This window comes from Phodopus roborovskii, unplaced genomic scaffold (assembly GCF_943737965.1).
Source record: "Phodopus roborovskii unplaced genomic scaffold, PHOROB, whole genome shotgun sequence".
Taxonomy (NCBI): domain Eukaryota; kingdom Metazoa; phylum Chordata; class Mammalia; order Rodentia; family Cricetidae; genus Phodopus; species Phodopus roborovskii.
In genome coordinates, this window is record NW_026126541.1 from 4,165,918 (window position 1) to 4,186,846 (window position 20,929).

At 52.4% G+C, this 20,929-nt stretch overlaps 2 protein-coding genes across 2 annotated transcripts in view; both read left to right on the forward strand.

Moving 5' to 3' along the window:
• The window catches only part of Afap1l2 (actin filament associated protein 1 like 2), a 102,426-nt gene extending 82,720 nt beyond the window's left edge, over positions 1–19,706 (forward strand). The window contains exons 6-19 of the mRNA XM_051199736.1: positions 1,642–1,847; positions 3,371–3,550; positions 5,777–5,866; positions 7,334–7,418; positions 7,962–8,066; positions 10,983–11,194; positions 13,040–13,185; positions 13,927–14,035; positions 14,605–14,850; positions 14,932–15,109; positions 15,382–15,537; positions 17,641–17,834; positions 17,918–18,040; positions 18,785–19,706. Of these exons, the coding sequence (XP_051055693.1) occupies positions 1,642–1,847; positions 3,371–3,550; positions 5,777–5,866; positions 7,334–7,418; positions 7,962–8,066; positions 10,983–11,194; positions 13,040–13,185; positions 13,927–14,035; positions 14,605–14,850; positions 14,932–15,109; positions 15,382–15,537; positions 17,641–17,834; positions 17,918–18,040; positions 18,785–18,811 (2,057 nt within the window). The 3' untranslated portion in view covers positions 18,812–19,706. The remainder of the gene's footprint in view (positions 1–1,641; positions 1,848–3,370; positions 3,551–5,776; positions 5,867–7,333; positions 7,419–7,961; positions 8,067–10,982; positions 11,195–13,039; positions 13,186–13,926; positions 14,036–14,604; positions 14,851–14,931; positions 15,110–15,381; positions 15,538–17,640; positions 17,835–17,917; positions 18,041–18,784) is intronic.
• Dclre1a (DNA cross-link repair 1A) overlaps positions 1–20,929 on the forward strand; it is a 422,254-nt gene that overhangs the window by 49,060 nt on the left and 352,265 nt on the right. The window lies entirely within an intron of this gene.

The following is a 20,929-nucleotide window of genomic DNA, read 5'->3' on the forward strand; positions in this document are numbered from 1 at the left end:
TTGAAACAACAGGCAGCCAGGTTTGCATACAAACACAAGAGCTTAGGGTCCCCCTCCGGGAAGTGTCATGATTTCCCGTCTTTGTACATTTAATAGACATAACAGGTATGAATTATGAACTGGATATCTTTTTGTTTTATATGTGTTTGGTAAGCCAGGAAGACTAGTAGTATCATACTGCTTTTACAGAAAACTGGTATGAAAATATTTAAAGTATTATTTATAAAGAAATGTTGAAATAAAGTACTTATATATATTTCTTTGGCACCATGATTAGAATACCTACACAATAGCCCCAAGCATCTTTCCTATATTCTAATTCAGTTGCAACCCTGTTAACTAATATGCAGGAACCCAGCTAAGAAGACAAAACGGGGGCCCATGGCTTTTCTCTTTAAGTGAGTCATGGGACGTAGGGGTTGTTGTTCAGTCTGCCTCCGGGACAGACCAGGAATTGCTGTCTGGAGGGGACAGGGAAGCAGCAATTGTGGCTGTTTTTCAGGGTAGAGGGGCGTGTCTAGTGGTGGGAGGATTTTGAGCTCCTTGTCCGTTGGGGATTCAGGCAGAGTATTGAGATCACTAGATAGGGGTTGCCGTGTGACTCCAGAGTTCCCCTTTCTTTTTAAAGGATGGCTAGGCGAATGTCTTGATAGATAGATGACGGATACTTGGGTGCATGGATTGATGGATGGTTGGGTATGTCAATGCATGGATGTTTGCATGCATGTTGCATGCACATACGGTTGGATGCATGGGTGGGAGGTATGCCGATTTTTTTTCACACTGTTTCCTCGGCCTGGACCACAGTGGGCGAGACTGGAGAAGAGAGCCATGCTTTTAGGACTGGAGGGATATGAACTAGACTTGGGAGAAGGTGAAGTGTGCATTACACACATTCACGCAGTTGGCACTGTGCTGGGCTGAAGGGTTGGGGAAGCTGTGAGACAGCCCAGGTAAGGAGCCTGGAGCTGTTCCAAGGAGAAGGGACATAGCTTGGAAATGCCTGGTTTGTTAATAAGGGCTCTGACCAGGACCCAGCATACTGTTCTTATTATTGTTTCTAGTTATTGTTGTTTCTCCTTTGGAGATAGAGTCTTACTGTGTAGACCAAGATGGCCTGGAACTCAGAGATCCACCTGCCTCTGCTTCCCCAGGGCTGAGATTAAAGGTGGGCACTACCACACCCTAAACAAGGAAAACAGCCACTTTCATGCTATGAGTTATAGGCCCCCTTTTCTTTTCTTCCCCCCGCCCCCAGGGGGGACAGGCCCCCTCCCAGACCTGGAGCAGAGCTAGACCCAGCCCAGGACCTGGAACCCCCGGTGGCTGAGGAGCCAGAGGCCGTAGGGCACACATTCGGTTCATCTGCCGGGCAGCACATCTGGCCAGGGTTGTCTATGGACCCATGCACCAGGGCTTGGGCAGGGAAATGTGCTCCGTGATCTGAGTCAGCAGCTGCCAAGTTTCTCCAAGTGGGTGGGGGTGGGAAGCCACTGAGCAGTGTCGAGGAGGGGAGAGTCAGGTGGGTGGCATCCTGGGGTCTCCCGTTGTCCCCGGTGCTACCCTGTGGAGTGTTGCTGTGTGTGGGCCCCTTGCCCTGCCGGGCTGGGCCCTGACTGACTGGGTGGGGTCTCCTTGCAGAGGACGGCGAGGCCGTGAGCAGCTCCTACGAGTCCTATGATGAAGAGGAGAACAGCAAAGGCAAGGCAGCCCCCTACCAGTGGCCCTCGCCTGAGGCCAGCATTGAGCTGATGCGTGACGCCCGCATCTGTGCCTTCCTGTGGCGCAAGAAGTGGCTGGGCCAGTGGGCCAAGCAGCTCTGTGTGATCAGGGACACCAGGCTCTTGGTCAGTCCTCATCTTCTTTCCTGGGGCCGGGGAGGGGTGGAGGGGGGCTCCTTGATATGACTTTGGGGGGTAGATAGAGCCTTTGATGTCAGGAGAGTTTCGCACCTTTCCCTGACTTACCGATCATGTGCAGGGTTTGCATGTGCAGATGAGTGTGTTTTGTCTGCATTCGGGAGACCTGGTAGTTTTTAATTAAGCTGTCAAGGCAGGAAGGTTTCTTTCTCCCCTCATCCTAGGCCCTACACCTTGCTTATTTTCGGCGGGGGTCGAGGTAGGGTTTCACCGTGTAACCAAGGCAGACCTGAACTCACCATTCTCTTGCTGAAGCATATCCAGTCAGTGGGGGAGATTACGGCCACCACAGTGGTCTGCTTGCTGCTGCTGCTTCCTTTTCTCCCCCCCCCCTCTTCCCCCTCTCTCATCCCTCAGTCCTTCTCATATTATGGTGTGCAAACCCAGCGGCTCCCTCAGTCCAGCTGAAGCGACTGTTGGAATCATCCCAAGAACTACAAGACTTTGCAGCACCGCCTATGCTAAGTCAGAACCTGCAGAGGAACCGGAGACCTGGCTCTGACGATAGTTCTACTTCCTGATATTTTAAACAAAAGTTCACAGCTTTGAACTAGGTGTGGTTGGTCAGCTGCTCAGGAGTGCAGGGCAAGATTGTTTTGAGTTTTGGAACTCAAGGCCAGCCTGGGCGTCGTAGCAGGACTTCACCTCAAAACCAGGACAAACGTTGACAGCTTTGTGTCCTGACCTAAAGTTTCACAAGGTCTTCTTCATAAACCCCTTCACTCTGGTCACAGTATGTCCACCTCATTCCAGATGTTTTCCGGGAGAGGTTGCTAGCTGTCCTGTGAGGGCCTTCATTTTACAATGAGACTCTGAAGGGCAGCATATCTTCTCTGGTAAACGCCTAAAGGGAGATGGTCCCTTCCTTTGAGTTCTGTGATCTGGCAAGATAGACTCGAAGCTTGCTTTTCATGCCCAGTGGATCTTTTGCTGGCATAGCTAAGACATGCAGAAAGGTCCAGAAATTGTGGAGAAGTGAATTCTGTCTACGGGGGATAGAGAGTCATATGCTGCTTAGTGGGGTGACACATTCTGGGAAATGTGTCCTCAGTGATCTCATTATTGTGAGGGCATCATGGTTTCTTACGCAAACTAGCACAACCGTGTCATTAAGGGAAGCCATTGTGTATCACTGTAACCCACCCATGAGCAGGGCATCGCTAAGTGTCTGTATTTGAATATCCCCCTACTCTGAGGCCAGAGCAATCTAGACCTATTTGGGTGATTCAGGTCCTGGAACATCCCTGTTCAAAGTCAAGAAGAAGGAGGCTTGAAGGCAGGAGAGAGAGGGTCTGATGGAGATTAAGGCCCTGGGTTAGGGTATCCAGCCCTATGGCTTGAGGACATAGTCAGGCTCATTTAGGAGAGGGGACACATCAGTGTTCAAGGGTCTCTCCTTTGCAGGATCCACCCCTGTACTCCAGCAAAGCAGCATCTTCCTTTTCTTGCAGTGCTACAAATCGTCCAAAGATCACAGCCCTCAGCTGGACGTGAACTTGCTGGGCAGCAGTGTTGTGCACAAGGAGAAACACGTTCGGAAGAAAGAGCACAAGCTGAAGATCATGCCGATGAATGCCGACGTGATTGTGCTGGGCCTGCAGAGCAAGGACCAGGCTGAGCAGTGGCTTCGGGTAAGGGGGATGCACCAGGCTTCCTCCAGTGCTCAAGTGTGGGGCTCCTGAAATTCTGGCTCCCAGCTTCTTCTACAGGGTGGATGATGAGGTTGACAGTGGGCAGGGTCTATGATCTCTCAGTTGCTCAGGGCCTGTAGCATTCTGGGTATTGGCAATCAATGTCATGGACCACAAATAATGCTCTGCTGCTCAGTTAGATTCCTTGGAAGCCGGGAAAGGCTATAGTGGGAATCTCTTTGCGGTCTTCCTTCTGAAGAGGAATCACAATTCTAACATGATAAAGGCAATGGGTAGGTGCTGCATCTGTGAAGCATGAACTGTGGGTGTTGAGCAGATGTAACCCTGGGTGCAGCTGGGCAGTCGCTGAGCCTGTTTTATGGGACAGGAGATGAAGGCTCAGAGGGCAGAGGTAGCCATTCACCTGGCAAATGAGTTGCAGCGGGATATAGATTCACACCGCACGGTGATTCCTGCCACCTTAGATGTGACTCTGCTGTTGCGTTCTCAAGCTGAGATGGAGGGGCTTCCTGCCTAAGCAGAGATGTTGAGCGTGGTAAATCCAGAAGGTCTGCTGTTTGAGCAAGAAAAGACTCAGAGTTCAGCAAGGTCTCAAAGCCCCCCCCCCAGGGCCCTGGTGATCCCGGTGATCTCTCCTTCCTGCTACCTGCTCAACCATCCTGCCCACAGTAGCTGCTTGTGGCATTGTATCCACCACCCCACCCCTCACGGCTAAGCATAGCTGTCGCCGTGAGCATATCAGGAAAGAGCCTGAAACACATCATTAAAATATGACTGGAAATGGTACCTGCCCAGGCATTGGCCACCCTGTGCACTGAGTACCCCAGGTTTGAAGCTGACGTGCTGGTTTTATGTTTTCAAGACAGGGTTTCTCTGAGTAACCCTGGCTGGCTGTCCTGGAACTAGCTGGCCTCGAACTCAGAGATCTGCCCGCCTCTGCCTCCCAGAGTGCTGGGATTATGGGCATGTGTCAGGACAGTCCAGCTGACAAGCTGTTTTTGTGAAACCACTAAATGTTTTGAGATGTCTGGTCAAGCCATTCACCTGGGAGGGACTGAGAGACACTTCAGTCCTTTCTGAAGAATTTTCAGGGACTTATACACTATTATGGTGAAGAGAGGGGCTTCTGTACAAACAGATATGCAGTTTGCATGACGTGAAGGATTCCTGAGCAATTATTTGACTCTGAAGAGTAAACCTGTGTGTGTGTGTGTGTGTGTGTGTGTGTGTGTGTGAAGTGATCGTGAGTTGGTTTTTTAATGCATGCAAAGGGCTCAGCACTGGACCCAGTATATGCCAAGTACAGGATAATTGGCCATCAGAGGCCCAGAGAATGCAAGGCGCTGTTCGGGGTCTGCAGAGTTCCTGGGACCCAGGGCTGAGTTGCTGGTTGAACTTTCTCTTTCCTAGCTCTCCCTCTCGGTTTCTGACAGTCCTGCCCATCCTCGTACTCTCAAGTTCACACAGGCACTCACACCTGTGCACATCTACACGCTGGCACACACAAACACTGCATGCATGCACACATATTTATGATCATGTACTTGTACAGGGATACACACATGCACACTGTTCCTATGTGTAGTTCCCTCCCTCTTGCCCCCCCGGGGGTCCCCCAGGTGGTCCCAGGATCAGAAGGGAATGCAGAGCTGATTAGTGAGGTCCGGGCCATCTATGTCCTATGTGTCCATAGGCGGGACACCAGGTGCCAGCTAAATAGGTCATTTCTTGAAGAGGTGAGGTGGCCTCGTGGCTGGTAGCCTGTGGCCAGCAAGTGTGCAGAGTTTACATCAGGTCAAAATTGTACGCAAGCATGCTTCTGAATGGCGTGGAGAACACAGCCCCGGAAAGTCAGGGAAGCATCAGCAAGTGCACACTCACAATTGTAACACAACAGGACAGAGCCCCTACCCTCATGGTGGCAGAAAGGGGGATCAGGGCATCCAGGGGTGGCTGTTGTGCTATCTGTGGGCCTTGGTGCAGTAACCCCCGGCACACTCCCAGATTAGGGAGTTCCTTCGGGGAGTGTATGAGTGGCATCTGTGTCCTCAGAACACGTGTGGGCTGCATCCAGGGCATAGGTGCTTCTGGTCTTGGGGGTTCGGTCTTCCATGACTCGAGGGACCGTGCCGCCATACTGTGATGGCCAGGCCGCAGGGCCATGCATGGACCACGCCCTCTGTTCACGGTGCTTCTTCAATCCAGGTCATCCAGGAGGTGAGTGGCCTGCCTTACGAAGGAGCCGCAGAGGGAAACCAATACACGCCAGACGCCCTGCGCCTGAATTGTCACAAAGTAAGTCCCCCCACCCCCGCCCGAGGGAGGATCCAGTTCTGTGTCGTCTTAGTAGAAACTCAAGAGTATGAAATCGAAAGCCCCGTCCATCCTTCGTTCTTCTACTGCAGCCCAAGTAATGAGAAACACACGCGGCTTGGGCGAGAACAGGAAGTGAGCTTGGCAGGGAAATGGATGTATAGTCCTAGCTGCTGTCTTGCTTAAGAAGGAAACATTATTGAAACAAAAGTCACTTTGCCCTGTGCTTCTTCTTTATATAAAACTCGGGTGGGCTAAGCTCATCGCACAGAGTGATGGATATCAAGAGACATTTTCCGTAAAGTGTGTCAGGCACCTCCATCCACTAGTCCCGTTGGTCTCCCAAACCCTGAGGTACTGCTGCCAGTACACAAGCTATTTTATGTCTGTGTAGATCTGATGGGCTCATGCCGTGCTTGTCTTTCTGAGTCTGACGTATTTGTCCCCATGTGACAATCGCCGACGGTTGAATAGATCTCCATTGTATTTATGTGACACATTTCCTTTACTCATCTGTTGAGGGATCTAGGCTGATGTGGCAACCTGATTATCGGGGATTACTCTATATTCTGAGGCTCTCCCCTACCCCCCCCCCAGCCTCCAGGTGGAGCCAGTCCCTCCTGGGTCCAGCCAATGGCTCCAGGGCTGCCTGGGGAGCTTTGGTTTTAAGGGTCAAGGAAGTTGTAGGAAGTGCAGTCACCTGTGGGTCACCCTTCCTATTCCCAAGTGTCAACAGGCAGGAGCTACCAGCAGTCACCGGGCATGGTTTCTTTCTCAGCTTGTGTCCCTAGCACTGGCAGGGAAAAATGCAAGAGGGCACAGGGAGCACTTAGAGGGGGAGGGGGGGAGGAGGAGAGGGAGGAGGGGGAGGGAGAGAAGGAGGGGGAGGGGAGCAGAGGGGGAGGAGAGGGAGGGGGAGGAGAGGGGGAGGGGGAGAGGGAGGGGGAGGGGAGCGGAGGGGAAGGAGAGGGAGGGGGAGGGGAGGAGGGGGGAAGAGGGGAAGGAGAGGGGGGAAGAGGAGAGGAGAGGAGGGGGATGCCCTTTATTCTCTGGAAGGTTGAAGGCCACATGGAAAGGCCCTACATCTCGGCAAGGGGTGTCTTCGGGGTCTCACTGTTAGTTTGGGTTCCCTTCCAACTGGGTGAGCATGAGGGTCCTCCCTGGAGGCGCAGCTGCCCACTGGCCATGGGCCCACTGCCATCAGGTCCAGCATTCATCTGGGACGCTTGCAAACAGGATGTCAGGGAAGGCGCTGAGGATGGGGGATTGTGGGTCTCAGGAAGGACGGTGACTGTAGGCGCTCCAAGAGCCCCAGAATGAAGCTTGGTCAGTGTCCACCAGTCACCGCAGTCCTGGCTGGTACAGAGCCATCTATTTCCCTTTACATTTTGGTTCTCAAGGTACCAATTCCCAGCGGGTGACCCCTGTCCATCTCTTTGTTGTCCACAGCCAGATATAGCTGAGAAATACGTGTCAGCTTCGGAGTGTGGGAGCTCCGCTGATGGCCACCCTGAGGTTCCAGAGACCAAAGACGGTAACCAGACTCTGGCCCTCTACCTCTTGGGTGGGAGGGCAACAGTAGTCCAAAGCGTGAGACCTGGCTGTCTGGCTCAACACTAATTGTTTTGGGGGTAGCTGGTGCTAACATAGCCTGAAACAGAACAAAAGGAGACAGGGCCCAACCAATGTTAAGTTTGGCCACAGGCTGGAGAAGAGGACATCCTTCCAGCTCCTTTCCAGTCCTGTTTCAACTCTCTTTGAGGTCACATGGTCTATGAAGACTCCCAGTGTTCAGCTACATGGAGATGCCTGTAGATCCCCATGAATGCACGGCTGTGGAATAGCCAACTTGGCCTTCCATCCCCGTGTGGGGAAGATGTGTGTGTGTGTGTGTGTATGTGTGTGTGTGTGTGTGTGTGCGCGCACACACACGTGTGCACGCGCGCGCGCGCACCTGGGCATGTGTGTGCATGTGAATGTGTAGGCTTGGGGGGGGGGATGAGCAGGAAAGTGGGGATGGGTTTGCATGTGAGTAGGCTGTGTCCACCACTGATGGCTTTCTCTGTCACCTTAATAGTCAAGAAGAAATGTTCGGCTGGCCTCAAACTGAGCAACCTAATGAACCTGGGCAGGAAGAAGTCTACCTCGATGGAGCCCCCAGAACGGACCCTCGAGACACCTAGTAAGACCCACGGTGACCCCCAGGACCTGGGGCTTCTTCTCTGTTTTGGTGGCCATCTGAGAAGGCCGAGGAGAGCTCTCAGAGCTGGGGGGGGGGGGTGGGCTTGTCTTCCCTGTTGGTTCTTTATGCTTCCCCAGCTTCCGTCCTTTGAGGAAGTGAGGGGTCAGTGGTTGGTGCCAGCTCAGGGTTCCCTTACGCACTTCTCGCTTGGGGAATGACAGGCAGTGTCGGAACACGGTGGGCAGAAGGCACAGTCCTTCCCCTGAATACACATGGGACCATCTTCACAGTTAGCAGGATTGGGGGCCTGAAGAACCTTTCATGCCCTGTGACCAGAGATGGCTCCGTGGACCCGACCTTGGGTCGGTGGGAGCTAAGTAGGTTTAACTACTGAGGACTGGAGCAAAGCCTCTGAGATAGGACAGGTGACACCTGTTGGGGACCATGGGAAGCCGGAGTGGCCCGTTTAGAGGGCGCCAGCCCTCTGGGTCTTTTTCTCTGTCCCATTCCTGGGCCCTTTCAGAAGACCCTGGTTCTTTTGTTGCTAGAGGCCCTGAGGACGGCCAGGTGGAAGACGAGGGTTCCCTCTGGGCTCTTCTGCCTCCCAGGCTGGGGAGTGGCTGGGTTCTGCTGTCACTGCAGCCTTGGGGACAGTGCAAAACCTGGGACCTCAGTTCCAGAGCATCACTGTGTGAGGTGGGACCAGGTAATTTCTGAAACTGTCCCGTGCTCATGCAGACTCTTCTCCCTGTGGCTGGGGCCATGGCAATGAGGACACGGGCACTCAGGGACAAACCTCTTATTTCAGTTAATCTAAATTTCTCATTGTCTAGAGGACCGTGATGGCCTCAGAAGCATCTGTTTAGAGCTAAGGTTCTAGTGTCTCTAGCCACCACCATGATGGCATATAAACATGGTGTAGAGACATGCATGATCCCCAGTACCCACTGTGTGACCATCTGTGGGTGGGGCCAGAGGGTGGCTGTCTACTCTCTCCTCCTGTCTGCTTATCTGGCTAGGGCTAGCGGCTGCCAATCACTTAGAATGAAGACCTGTGTATTTGAGATACCAGGCTTGGAGAGACGGCAGTTTATCACAGATGGGTATGGAGAAGGCCGGGAAGCCACGTGTGTCCTCATCATTGCTTCAGGGACGAGACTGCTCTGGTGCATGATAAGTTCTCGCTTCTCTCCTTGAGAAGCTGAACACATACGCACTACCATCCGTGAGTGGGAAAGGATGGCATCCCGGGTGCAACCCGCTTCTGGTAGCTTCTCTGTGCTGCAGGGGAGAGGGCCCCCTGGACAAATGGCTGAAGGCTGCAGACCTGGGTTCTGCAGAGCACCTGCTGCAGGTCCTGGAGAGGCGCATGTGCCCCGCGGGGGAGGGGGAGGTCAGCAGAGTCTTACTGAACCAGGGCCCAGACTTTCTAACTAAGGCAGACCGAGTCAGGGCTAGAGAAGGCATGGACTCACCTGCTCAGCTGGAAAGAGAGGGTCAGGCACTGTGGGCTGAGCCTGGGCAACATCTCAGGGAAACTGAGGCTACAGAGGCAGCAGCACACTCTGCAGCCAGGAGATTTGTCCTGAGTACTGGAAGTAAGGGTTGCCTGCTGGAACATAGGGAGGCCTGGAGATGAGGTCTGTGGGAGAGCCTGCGTCCTCAATGAGGTCCATGAGGAGAGCCTGCGTCCTCAATGAGGTCCATGAGGAGAGCCTGAGTCCTCAATGAGGTCTGTGGGAGAGCCTGCGTCCTCACTGAGATCCGTGGGGAGAGCCTGAGTCCTCAATGAGGTCCATGGGGAGAGCCTGAGTCCTCAATGAGGTCCATGGGGAGAGCCTGAGTCCTCAATGAGGTCTGTGGGAGAGCCTGAGTCCTCACTGAGATCCGTGGGGAGAGCCTGAGTCCTCACTAAGGTCCATGAGGAGAGCCTGCGTCCTCACTGAGGTCCATGGGGAGAGCCTGAGTCCTCAATGAGGTCTGTGGGGAGAGGCTGAGTCCTCACTGAGGTCCATGAGGAGAGCCTGCGTCCTCACTGAGGTCCATGGGGAGAGCCTGAGTCCTCAATGAGGTCTGTGGGGAGAGCCTGCGTCCTCAGTGAGGTCCAGGGGAGAGCCTGAGTCCTCACTGAGGTCTGTGGGAGAGCCTGAGTCCTCACTGAGGTCTGTGGGAGAGCCTGCGTCCTCACTGAGATCCGTGGGGAGAGCCTGCGTCCTCAATGAGGTTCGGTGGGAGAGCCTGAGTCCTCAGTGAGGTCCATGAGGAGAGGCTGCGTCCTCACTGAGATCCGTGGGGAGAGCCTGCGTCCTCAATGAGGTCTGTGGGGAGAGGCTGAGTCCTCACTGAGGTCCATGAGGAGAGCCTGCGTCCTCACTGAGGTCCATGGGGAGAGCCTGAGTCCTCACTGAGGTCTGTGGGGAGAGCCTGCGTCCTCAGTGAGGTCCAGGGGAGAGCCTGAGTCCTCACTGAGGTTCGGTGGGAGAGCCTGAGTCCTCACTGAGGTCCATGAGGAGAGGCTGCGTCCTCACTGAGATCCGTGGGGAGAGCCTGCGTCCTCAATGAGGTTCGGTGGGAGAGCCTGAGTCCTCAGTGAGGTCCACGAGGAGAGGCTGCGTCCTCAGCAGGTACTCACCAGTGCTATAATGGAGGACAAATTCCACGTTCCTCTGGTCATACTTTTGCCAAGGACCAGGACAGATGTGCTGCCCTGCCTAGGTGTGCCTATTTACCCAAAGGAAGAGAATAATGCACTCTGAGACGACAGGGCAGGTTCTGAGGCAGGTGGTATTCTAAGAGGCCCAGTGATGGTGCCTTCCCTAGACACTGTGGTTTTCTAGGTCCCTGTTGAAAAGTGTTGCCCTCGTCAGATGCGTCCCCTTCCAGGCCTCACCCTCCTGTCTGCATGTCCCTCGGCAGGCTACCTGAATGTGCTTGTGAACAGCCAGTGGAAGTCACGTTGGTGCTTTGTTAAAGACAGCCACCTGCACTTCTGCCAGGACCGGAACCGAAGCAAGGCGGCCCAGCAGCCCCTGAGCTTGGTGGGCTGTGAAGTAGTTCCAGACCCCAGCCCCGACCACCTGTATTCCTTCCGTATCCTCCACAACGGCGAGGAGCTGGCCAAGCTTGAGGTACGTTGGCTGTGGGCCAGGCAGTCTCCACTGTCCACTGAAACTCGAGGACCACGATCCCACTGAGAATCAGTGTGGCTTCGCGTTGTAGCTACCCCTGCCACCTGTAATTGTTTGCGTTTTTTTAAAATGTCCCTCCTCCTTCAGACCTCGGAGTGGGTGGCTTTGTGTCAGGAGTAGCTTCCTGCACTTAGGGCAGTCAAGGAATACCTTTAGTGCCCGCAGCTGCCAGAGAGGCTTCTGAAACTCAAAGGAGTGCTATTTACTTTGCATGCCCCCAGCCAGGAGAAGGCAGAGTCCAGTACACAAAGATGAGGGCTGTCCGGACTTATCTGGGATCAGGACTTGCTCTGTGATACGTTCACATGTTGGCCTCTCCCTGCTCTTGGTTTCATGCACTGTTACAGTTGCAAAAACAAGAGATGACATAATGCAAGCTTGCAAGGAGTCCCACAGGCGGGGCCAAGTTCCTTGCACACAAGTAAGCACTTGCCCATTAACTCCTGTCCACTTAGCCCTTGATCCAGGGGTCTTTCTAAGTCTGCTTCAATGCTGCCCTCTGGTGGCTGCACAGAGACAGGTTCACCCACTGATTTGTGGGCTACTCATTGGATGACAGGGAAAACTGGTCTCTGCCCTCAGAATGTATTTTCTAGTTTGGTGGTGACATTTGGCTGGTTACACAATTAGCTCTTTACTTACAGTTTCAAGGAAGGATAAGGGCACCATGAGTGTTTGCTGGGCATAGGATGAGGCTGAGGCAGGGACAGAGCTTGGATCCTAAAAGCTTCAGAGCCCTGGGAGGGGTTCAGGAGAGAGGACATGATGGAATGGGTACATTAAGATGCTGCTGTTTGGGGGAGGTAGATGAAAAAGGGACTAGAAGGACCAAAAAATAAGGACCAGGAAGCCGCCGCACCTGCCCGGTGTGGGGACAGTGACCTAGGATAGATTCCTTTGAAAAGCAGTATTAAGAAATCCAACCAGAAATAAGCAGGGAAAAGAAAGGACCCACCTCCCTTTTCCTGTGGCTGTGAATAAATGCCGGATGGAAAACTTAGGAGGAGGAAAAGCTGGTTGGATCCATGCCACCCTGGAGGGGAAGGCATGCCCACAGAGGTGTGTGACACCTGGTCACATGGCATCCACAGCCAGGAAATGGGTGGATGCTGGAGCTCTTCTCGCTTTCTCCTTATTCAGTGCAGGAGCCTGTCCATGAAACGGTGACACCCACAGTCAGGGTGATCCCCCTCTGCGTTTAAACCTTTGTGGGGACATCCTCACAGACATGCCCGTCTCCTGGGTACCACATCCATGCAAGCAGACAATGGAGATGTCACACCAACCAAAATTCAAGCTTGCTCTCTAAGCATCTCTTTAGAGGGTGGTAGGATTGTGTGGGATAATGCCAGAGGGGTAGCTGGTTTTGCTCATGAAAATAAGCCTGTGACCTTTATAAAACTAATATTGACATTTGATTAGGATGCATTCTCCCGTACGATGTGTAGTCCTTCAGTAACAATTTCAGCAACAACTCACAGTTGATAACACTTGATAACCTTGACAGGTTTTCGTGGTTTTACCTTGAGAATGTAGTTATCAGCTTCTAGAAACATGTTTACAAGTTACACTGCTGTCTAGGGTGTCATTGAGAGTGATACCCATGGTCTGTCTCACTGCCAAGAAACCCTACTTAAGTTCACTTGGGGATACACCATGCTGGCAAAACTTGGGGTGCCCTGTGCAGGCTGTCTCATGCTGGATGGCAGGGATGGGGGTGAGCTGTTCTTGCCTAGGGGGAGGGACCGGCCTGGATATCATTCATGACCTTCAGTGTCATTTTAGGCCAAGTCCTCGGAGGAGATGGGCCACTGGCTAGGCCTCCTGCTCTCAGAGTCAGGCTCCAAGACAGACCCAGAAGAATTCACCTATGACTATGTGGATGCTGAAAGGGTTTCCTGTATCGTGAGTGCGGCCAAAACCTCTCTCTTGTAAGAAGCCGCCTTTCCTTGCATGTCTTCCCATCCATCCTTGCTTCTAGCCCTGGTGGGTAGCTAGGGCAGTGTGGCCACTGAGCACAGGGTCAGTTGAGTCCTGCTTGGTCCTGCATTAGGGAGCTATGAAGAAGGCAGCTGGGAGCTGCGTGGTACAGAGACCCAGATGAGAGCTAGCCCTGGGGGATCTGCATGCATGGCCCAGGCCTGAGGACAGAGTAGGTGATTTCCCTGAGGTGCCCTGCCCTTCCTCTGAACTCCTCCCTGGGCCTCTGGTGCATTGTGGGACATGTAGGGTGAGGCGCACTTCTGCTTTACACACAGGCTTGGGCAGGGGTGTCTCTGCCGGTATTGACAGTATCCAGCCTGGCCTCTGAATCGGGCCTGTTCCTGGGCATATAGAATGGGGGTGCATCCTGTCTGAGCTGCCCTAGGTGCACCATGGGGTGGAATGTGCCAGGCCCTTGTGGCTGGTGCTAGGCTGGAAGTATAAAAGGGAAGGCCTGCGAAGACGGCCATAGGCCTCTGACAAGGGACTTAGGGCATGGCAGGTTGTTTTTCTCCGGAGAGGAAATGTAGACCCAAGAGCTCTGAAACCCTGAAGAGAGGCTCTAGCTGTGGGGATGTAGGCATTCATCTCAGACCTCTGTGTAGTCAAGGGCTTTTCTTCTGCATTCCTTGAGGCTGGTGGGACTCTACAGGGTCCTGGAAGCCTTATGCACCGCGTATGTCTTCCAGACTGATGCAGAGGAAGTTCTCAGAGCCCAACACATACATAGACGGCTTGCCCAGCCGGGACTGCCCGGAAGAGCTGTATGATGACGTCGAGATGTCCGAGCTGACAGTGGTAAGCTTTTGGGCTGTGGCACGGACTGCGGGGTCCTTCTGCTAAACCTCTACCACAGAGGGTCACATTGTCCCAGGATGAGTGGTTCCCGGGTCAGTCACCTACGCCATCAATGCAGACCACTCATCTTTCACGCAAGGGGTTGTGTGGTCTAACTTGGAGACCTATCTAGAAAAAACACCTGGCTATCTGCTCTGCTCAGTGCTCGGGGTAGAGAGTGGATGTTGGGAGCAGGGACGCCTTAGCGCTCCAAGGCCACAGCAGTAGCTGAGGTGTGCCCAGCACACTGCTGGCAGGGTCCGGGTTCTGGAATGAAGTAGTTGTGGGTAGCTTCGGCTCTCTCGATCCCACCCCGTCCCCTAGAGAGACTTTCCTCTTTACAGAATGCTGTGTCCCTCGTCCTCTGCCTCTGGACTCTGTCATCCCTCCCAGGACTCTGCAGAGGAGTCCTCTGGAAGGGAAGGGGCTATCCTAAAACTCCAGCATGGGAGGGGACAGGAGACCTGAGGCCAGGTCCCTTACAGTCAAGGGTATGAGGCAATAAAACCCCCCCTTACTTTTTCCTGTAGGTGGAGCCTCCCCAGGAAGCCACGCCCACTGCTGTAGACACTAACGGTGAGAGTGAACTTGACCGAGTGTACCTGGATCTCACACCTGTCAAGTCCTTCCTGCACAGCCCCGATGCGGTACAGGCCTCTCTCCCAGCACTGCCCCAGCTGGATGACCTGGCTGAGACCCTCACAGTAGACCCAGACCCAGGCGTCACCCCAGAGGAGCCCCACACGGGGTCTCCAGAAAGCCTGGAGGACCAGCAGGTACACGCCACGCCATCCCCTAGCAGGCGCCCAGCCACCTTGCCCTGTCCTGTAGTCATGGAGTGTGATTTCTCTTGGCAGAGGCAACCCGAGAGTCAGGTGTCCTTGGAGCCCACGGAGCCCAGCTTGAGGGTCACCACAGTTACACTGCAGGCTGAGCAGCAGAGAATATCCTTCCCAGCTAATTGCCTGGACACGGTGACTTCTGCCCCCAGTGCCAGCCCACCGGTGAAGGACAAGCTCAGGGTGACCAGTGCAGGTACGTGGACTAGGCCCCGGCTTAACATTTTAGACACGGTGTAGTGACGTTAGCCTGAATCCCTCCCTTTTGTTTGAGGGTTCGATCAGGTTAGAAGAGGTGAAGGAACCTGCCCCAGAATCTGGGGGGGGGAGGGGGGACCTCTGCTGGGCTGGCATCAGCATGTGTGTTCTGTTACGTCCCGGGTTCTACCTAAGTCTAGGAAGTGCGCTTAGGCCCACCCTCTCCACCCATTCCTGGTGATGCAAGCCTTTCACTGTCTGGGTCTGTAGAGATCAAGCTTGGGAAGAACCGGACAGAGGCTGAGGTGAAACGGTACACGGAGGAGAAGGAGAGGCTGGAGAGGAGGAAGGGGGAGATCCGGGGGCACCTGGCTCAGCTCCGCACCGTGAGGAGAGAGCTCAAAGAGACCCTGCTAAGATGCACAGGTAGGGGCTCCGGCTTGACGTGGGCTTTGAGTGGGACAACTGGCGTTTGTCAGTCTGCCTTCTGGACCCCCTGCCTGAGCCCCCTCACCCCTGGAAAGGCCCCTCCTCTTCTGGTCCTGTCTGAGGCTGTCTCTGCCCATCCTCAGGCCAGTGTCAATACCAGCAGGTAGGGAATTGCTCCAGGGTTGCACCTGAGCCTGGGTTTGAGATCTGGGTCAGCTGACTGATGTCCACAGCCATCCTTCACTAACCACACCTGCAGCACACTTTAATTTCCAGGCTGTTTAAAAAAAAAAAAAAAAAATCTGAGGCCTTCTAGTGGATTTCCCAAGTTCTCACATCATTCAAGGGAGGTTTCCTAGCAACCTACCTCTGAAGCCTTCTGGATGACCTGACCTGGATCTCACTGGATATTTAAATCACTGAGTTGCCTCAGCAAGCACAACTGGCCTAGCAGGTTTGGGGACAAATAGAGCAGGTTTCTGGGAACCTTGTAGTATTACAATTGAAGGTCTTGGGGATAGTCCTTCCTCTTTTTAGCTGTCTATGCAGTCCACTTCCCCTAGCAGGTTTGGGGACAAATAGAGCAGGTTTCTGGGAACCTTGTAGTATTACAATTGAAGGTCTTGGGGATAGTCCTTCCTCTTTTTAGCTGTCTATGCAGTCCACTTCCCCAACAGCCAACCCATGTCAAATGCACAAGTAGTTTTTCTTCATATATTCAGTTAGCAGCTGACTGGTCCATTGCATTGTGGGGCCCCTGGTTGGGGAGGGGGTGAGTCCTTGGTGGTCATGGTCAGGATTAAGGCTGCAGGCAGGCATGGTGCTCCAGCAGTACCTGAGAGCCCTAACTGGGAATGGCATGGACTTTTGAAACATGAAACGCCCGTCTCCAGTGACACACCCCCTAACCCTTCCTGATCCACCTCCTGGGGACCAAGCCTTCACACATGTGAGCCATCAGGTGGGCGGGTGGGTGGCACCGTCATTCAGATCACCACAACCAAAGAGTCTGTCTCTGTAAGCAGGCACTTCCTGCTTTCTTGCGTCTCTCTAAGTAGGGTTCCTCTTGTTTTTAGAGTTCAGCGCTGAGACATTGTATGTCTTATTGCTATGCTGTAATATCTGGAATAAACAACTTAGAGGTGGAGGGGGCCTTATTTAGTCCATGATTGGTAGAGCACAGCCAAAACATACCTATCATCCCCCAGGAGTCCATTAAACTTATCAATGGATTCAACCATTGCTTCGTTGAAACCCCTCAAGAGCTCATCTCTGGGAATTGCTCAATCCGGTCAAATTGGTGATCAAGATTAGGCATCATGTATAGCATGAGGCTTACAGCAGGAGGTGGCTGGGACATGCAGTGACAGAGGGTTACCCATAGCAGTGCTTGGAAACTCCTCAGTGCACCAAGCCGGGCTGTGAGGACAGGGTCTAGGCTTCCCTAGCTCTCTGACATAGATATTCCAGCTAGGGGGAAAAACTTCTCACTGTGGTTTACTCTCCTGTCTTATAGTGACAGATAAGAAAGTGATCTCAAAGTATTGACATTGGATATAATATATATGCTAATTTCAGACTCCCAGACGTCACCAGCACTAGTTAACTTTTCCTGTGGTCCCCTGAAGCAGTGGCTCTGCTACTGCTTGTCATCCATCCACAGCTGCTGGCTGACTAGCACATCGAGTCTCTTGTAGTTAAATGGTGCTGGGGGCTCTGTGTTGGATGTAGGTGATGCCCTCACTCACTCTGGCAGGTAAGACCACATTTAACTCCTGGAAAGCACCAGGGGATGGAGGCAACCGTGTGGACCAGGGTCAGACCATGCCAGCCACCCTGCAAGAACCATTGGCGAAGTTGCTTTCAGGTTAGGATTGTGTGGCGAGAACCTACCAGCAGGGACTTGGACTCAGGTCTGCCTGGGGGAGCAGAGCCCGTCCCCCCCTGTGGATCCCGGCAGCCTGTGAGAACAGTGTAACTCAGACCTGGGCTCAAAGTCTGCCTACTGCGCACTGACAAATCCACTCCCAGGCCTGTGGTCCACATGAAGGGGTGCATGCAAGCCCCTGATGTATGCAGTGTGGGTCCCCTCCTCTGCAGATAAAGGTGTCCTGGCTGACCTGGAGCAGAAGCTGAAGAAAGTGGATGAGGAATGCCGGATGGAGGAGAGCAGGCGTGTGGACCTTGAGCTCAGTATCATGGAGGTGAAGGACAACCTGAAGAAGGCTGAGGCCGGGCCTGTGACATTGGGCACCACTGTGGACACCACCCACCTGGACAACATGAGCCCTCGAGTGAGCGCCAACAATTGTGCCTCCTGGACACAGGGTGGGAGAGATGGCATTCGTATTTATAAACCTTTTGTTCTCCTCCTTAGCCACACCCCAAAGCTACCACTACCACTCCTGATTCTACCCCAGTCAACTCGGCATCCGTGCTCAAGAACAGGCCTCTCTCTGTCATGGTCACAGGCAAAGGCACTGTCCTGCAGAAAGCCAAGGTAAGTGGCCAGCCCTGCCCCGCCCCCAGGGCCAGAGGAAGTGCTGTAAGGTGGGGCCCTTCGGCTGCAGATGGAACACTTGGCACTAGCTCTGAAAGAGAGGTGTACCCTCAGGAGAAACCCCCATGGCTCAGTCTTTGCCACTGATTAACCAGAAAGGTACTTAATTCCAGTGTCCTGCCCAGTGAGCCCGAGGGCCCTCCCCACAGCTCAGGATAGATTCCAGGGCAGGCTGCAACTGACATGTTTCCAACCCGGAGGGTTTCTACCATCAGAACCAGAGGAGCCAGGGACAAAAGGCTCAATTAAGTAAAAGCAGGGGCTGATCCCATGGCATGGTTGCTTGCCCAAGGGCTAAACAGGCAGCCTTATTAATCCTTAACGTGTGTGTGTGTGTGTGTGTGTGTGTGTGTGTGTGTGTGTTTAATAAGAAACGTGCCTAGAGCTGCCTCGAGGGTGCTCTTTGTTCCCATCCTGTGTGCTTGCTGAGAAAGTCAGACACCCACGCCAATGGTGAACTATTAAACCCATTCACAACCACATCAGCCTCTACCCTCCCTGACCACCACAGACATCACTAATCAATCACAGCCTCAGAATCTCTCCATGGGGTCTCTACACAGGACAGGGATGAGGCCAGCTGTACCTGTAACTGCTTTTGAACTTGTAACTTTTCTTCCCTTCTCCACACTCGTGAAGGTGGCTGCAGAGGATAACTCTCTTTTCCGGGATGTTTATGTTTAGGAATGGGAGAAGAAAGGAGCCAGTTAGGAAGCAAGAAGACGCTAATGTCAGTATGGACCTTGGTGACAATCCTGCTTGGGTCACGTCTCCGATGTACAGCATAAGGAAGGAGGGGTGAGTCTGAGCAGAAGAAAAAGCGAGGAATGAGGTGCCAGGACTAGAGCTCCAGTTAGAGGGAGGCACCATCCCCTTTCCAAGCCAAAGGGAATACGTCAGCGGCTTCCTTGAAGACCTAAGTCTGTTGGCTGTCAACACGACATTGTACTTTTTTTTTAAAGATCTCATCCATCAGTCTATTGCTTTATCAAAGTTTTTAAGTAGTGAAAAAAAATGGCCATGTGGCTTTGGTGACAAGAAAATCTAAACTTCTGACCCTTATCCTGTAATTGACAACATTAAGGGTTGAATCATTCTTGTCTCTACACTGGTGGGCCCCGCTGTGGTCTCTGATGACCTTAAAGAGCAGTCCTGATTCAACTGCCTTTAAGAGACAAATTCTTAAACAATGCTGTATTGTGTAGGGGAAATTCCCTGTGTTTACAGACCCCCATCCTGCGGCCAGGCCACTTTTGAGAGTAAAAGAGTCATCAGTGACCTCTTCATTCCCATTTTAAAGACATTTTAAATTTCTGGTCCCCTTGCAAGAAAAACAGTTGTGAGTTAGAGTAGCCTCTCTCGTCTGTTGGGATTGGCAGCCAGTGCTGTCTTTTTGTGGTCTGCCTCTCTCCATGATGGCATTAACACAGGTTGAAACATTTCATCTATCACCCACCCCATTTCTGGTCATTCAGAAACAGTTATAGAACACTGGTTCCTGAAGGCTAAATATTTTTATGCATATTGTCTTTCTAATTCCAGGGCATTTATTTCCTGTGTCATAAATGCTTGGTGACCTTTACCAAGTGGTGAATTAGATTTTTTTTTTTAAATAAAATGTTCATTGTATTTTGGGTTTCCCGTGTATTGCATGGCACAGAGCAAAGGTCTTGATTATTTACATGATGAACTTAAATATATGCTGTTAAAATCTGGCAGAGCCACGTGGGGTAGCCTAGAACGACACAGTAAGGACCCTTAGTCAAGCAAGCTAAGTTAATTACTGTATAATTAATAAGGTGCCAAGTACACAGGAAATGACTCCTGAAGCTAATTCCATGGAGATAATTGAAAGCTAAACCTCTGGAGGTTAAAACATACCCATCAGTATAACCTAAGCAAATGGTATAGCAAAATTGACTAGGAAGCCTTAAATCTAGATATTGACAACATTTTATAAGAAAATACTATGCCTACAGCAGTGTGAAAGTTTGGGAAATCCAAGTGTTGCATGAAAAGTAAGCACTGCTCCAATATGAAAAGGTCTGCAAATTGCAGAAACAAATCTTACGTAGGAGGCAAAAGATTGGTTCAATGACTAAAATATAATAATATATAACAATATGTACTTGTTCATATCCATAGTGAAATAAAAAAATGGAGTAAGGAAAGCATACTGCAAACCTGGAGAAGAGTAGTGTCTCAGCCAGCCAGACGGACCCACAGAACACTGACAAAGTTCTCTACACCTGCAGAGGGGAGGGAGTCTCATACGGGACGCATACATCATACACGTCACATGTCATGTCATTACCAATACTTCTCCAAGGCTATCCTGCAGCTTCCAGAGCTCGGCAATGCTTCTACTGAAAACCTAGCTCCAAACAGCACAAGCAAGCTGCATGGGGAAGGACACACGTGAGCGATACAGTTAGGGACCTAGGTTGCTAAAGATATATCCCACAGGATCCTCTGCGACACACAGATAGTATGCATGAATGACCAACCTCTCTCGAAAAGCCCCTCAACAGACTGGGCGTGAGAAGCGTGTAAGACAAGGTAAGCTTTGAAAGCGAAGCTTCTAGTCACCCCTCACCCCTTAGTGGCTGAGTTTGAGAAGTCTGTCCTTCATTTCCACTACTGAAAAGAAGACAGCCTCTGCCCCCCCCCCAGGTCTTACTGTGTAGTACCCAGGCCAACCACACCCCTTAGACACCATGGCCATTTCTATAGGGAAGTATGTCCCTTCCTTATGCACAAACTTGTTAATTGGTCAAATTGCTTTCTGAGACCTTCCCACACACAGATCTGGTCACCAGAAAAGGGTCA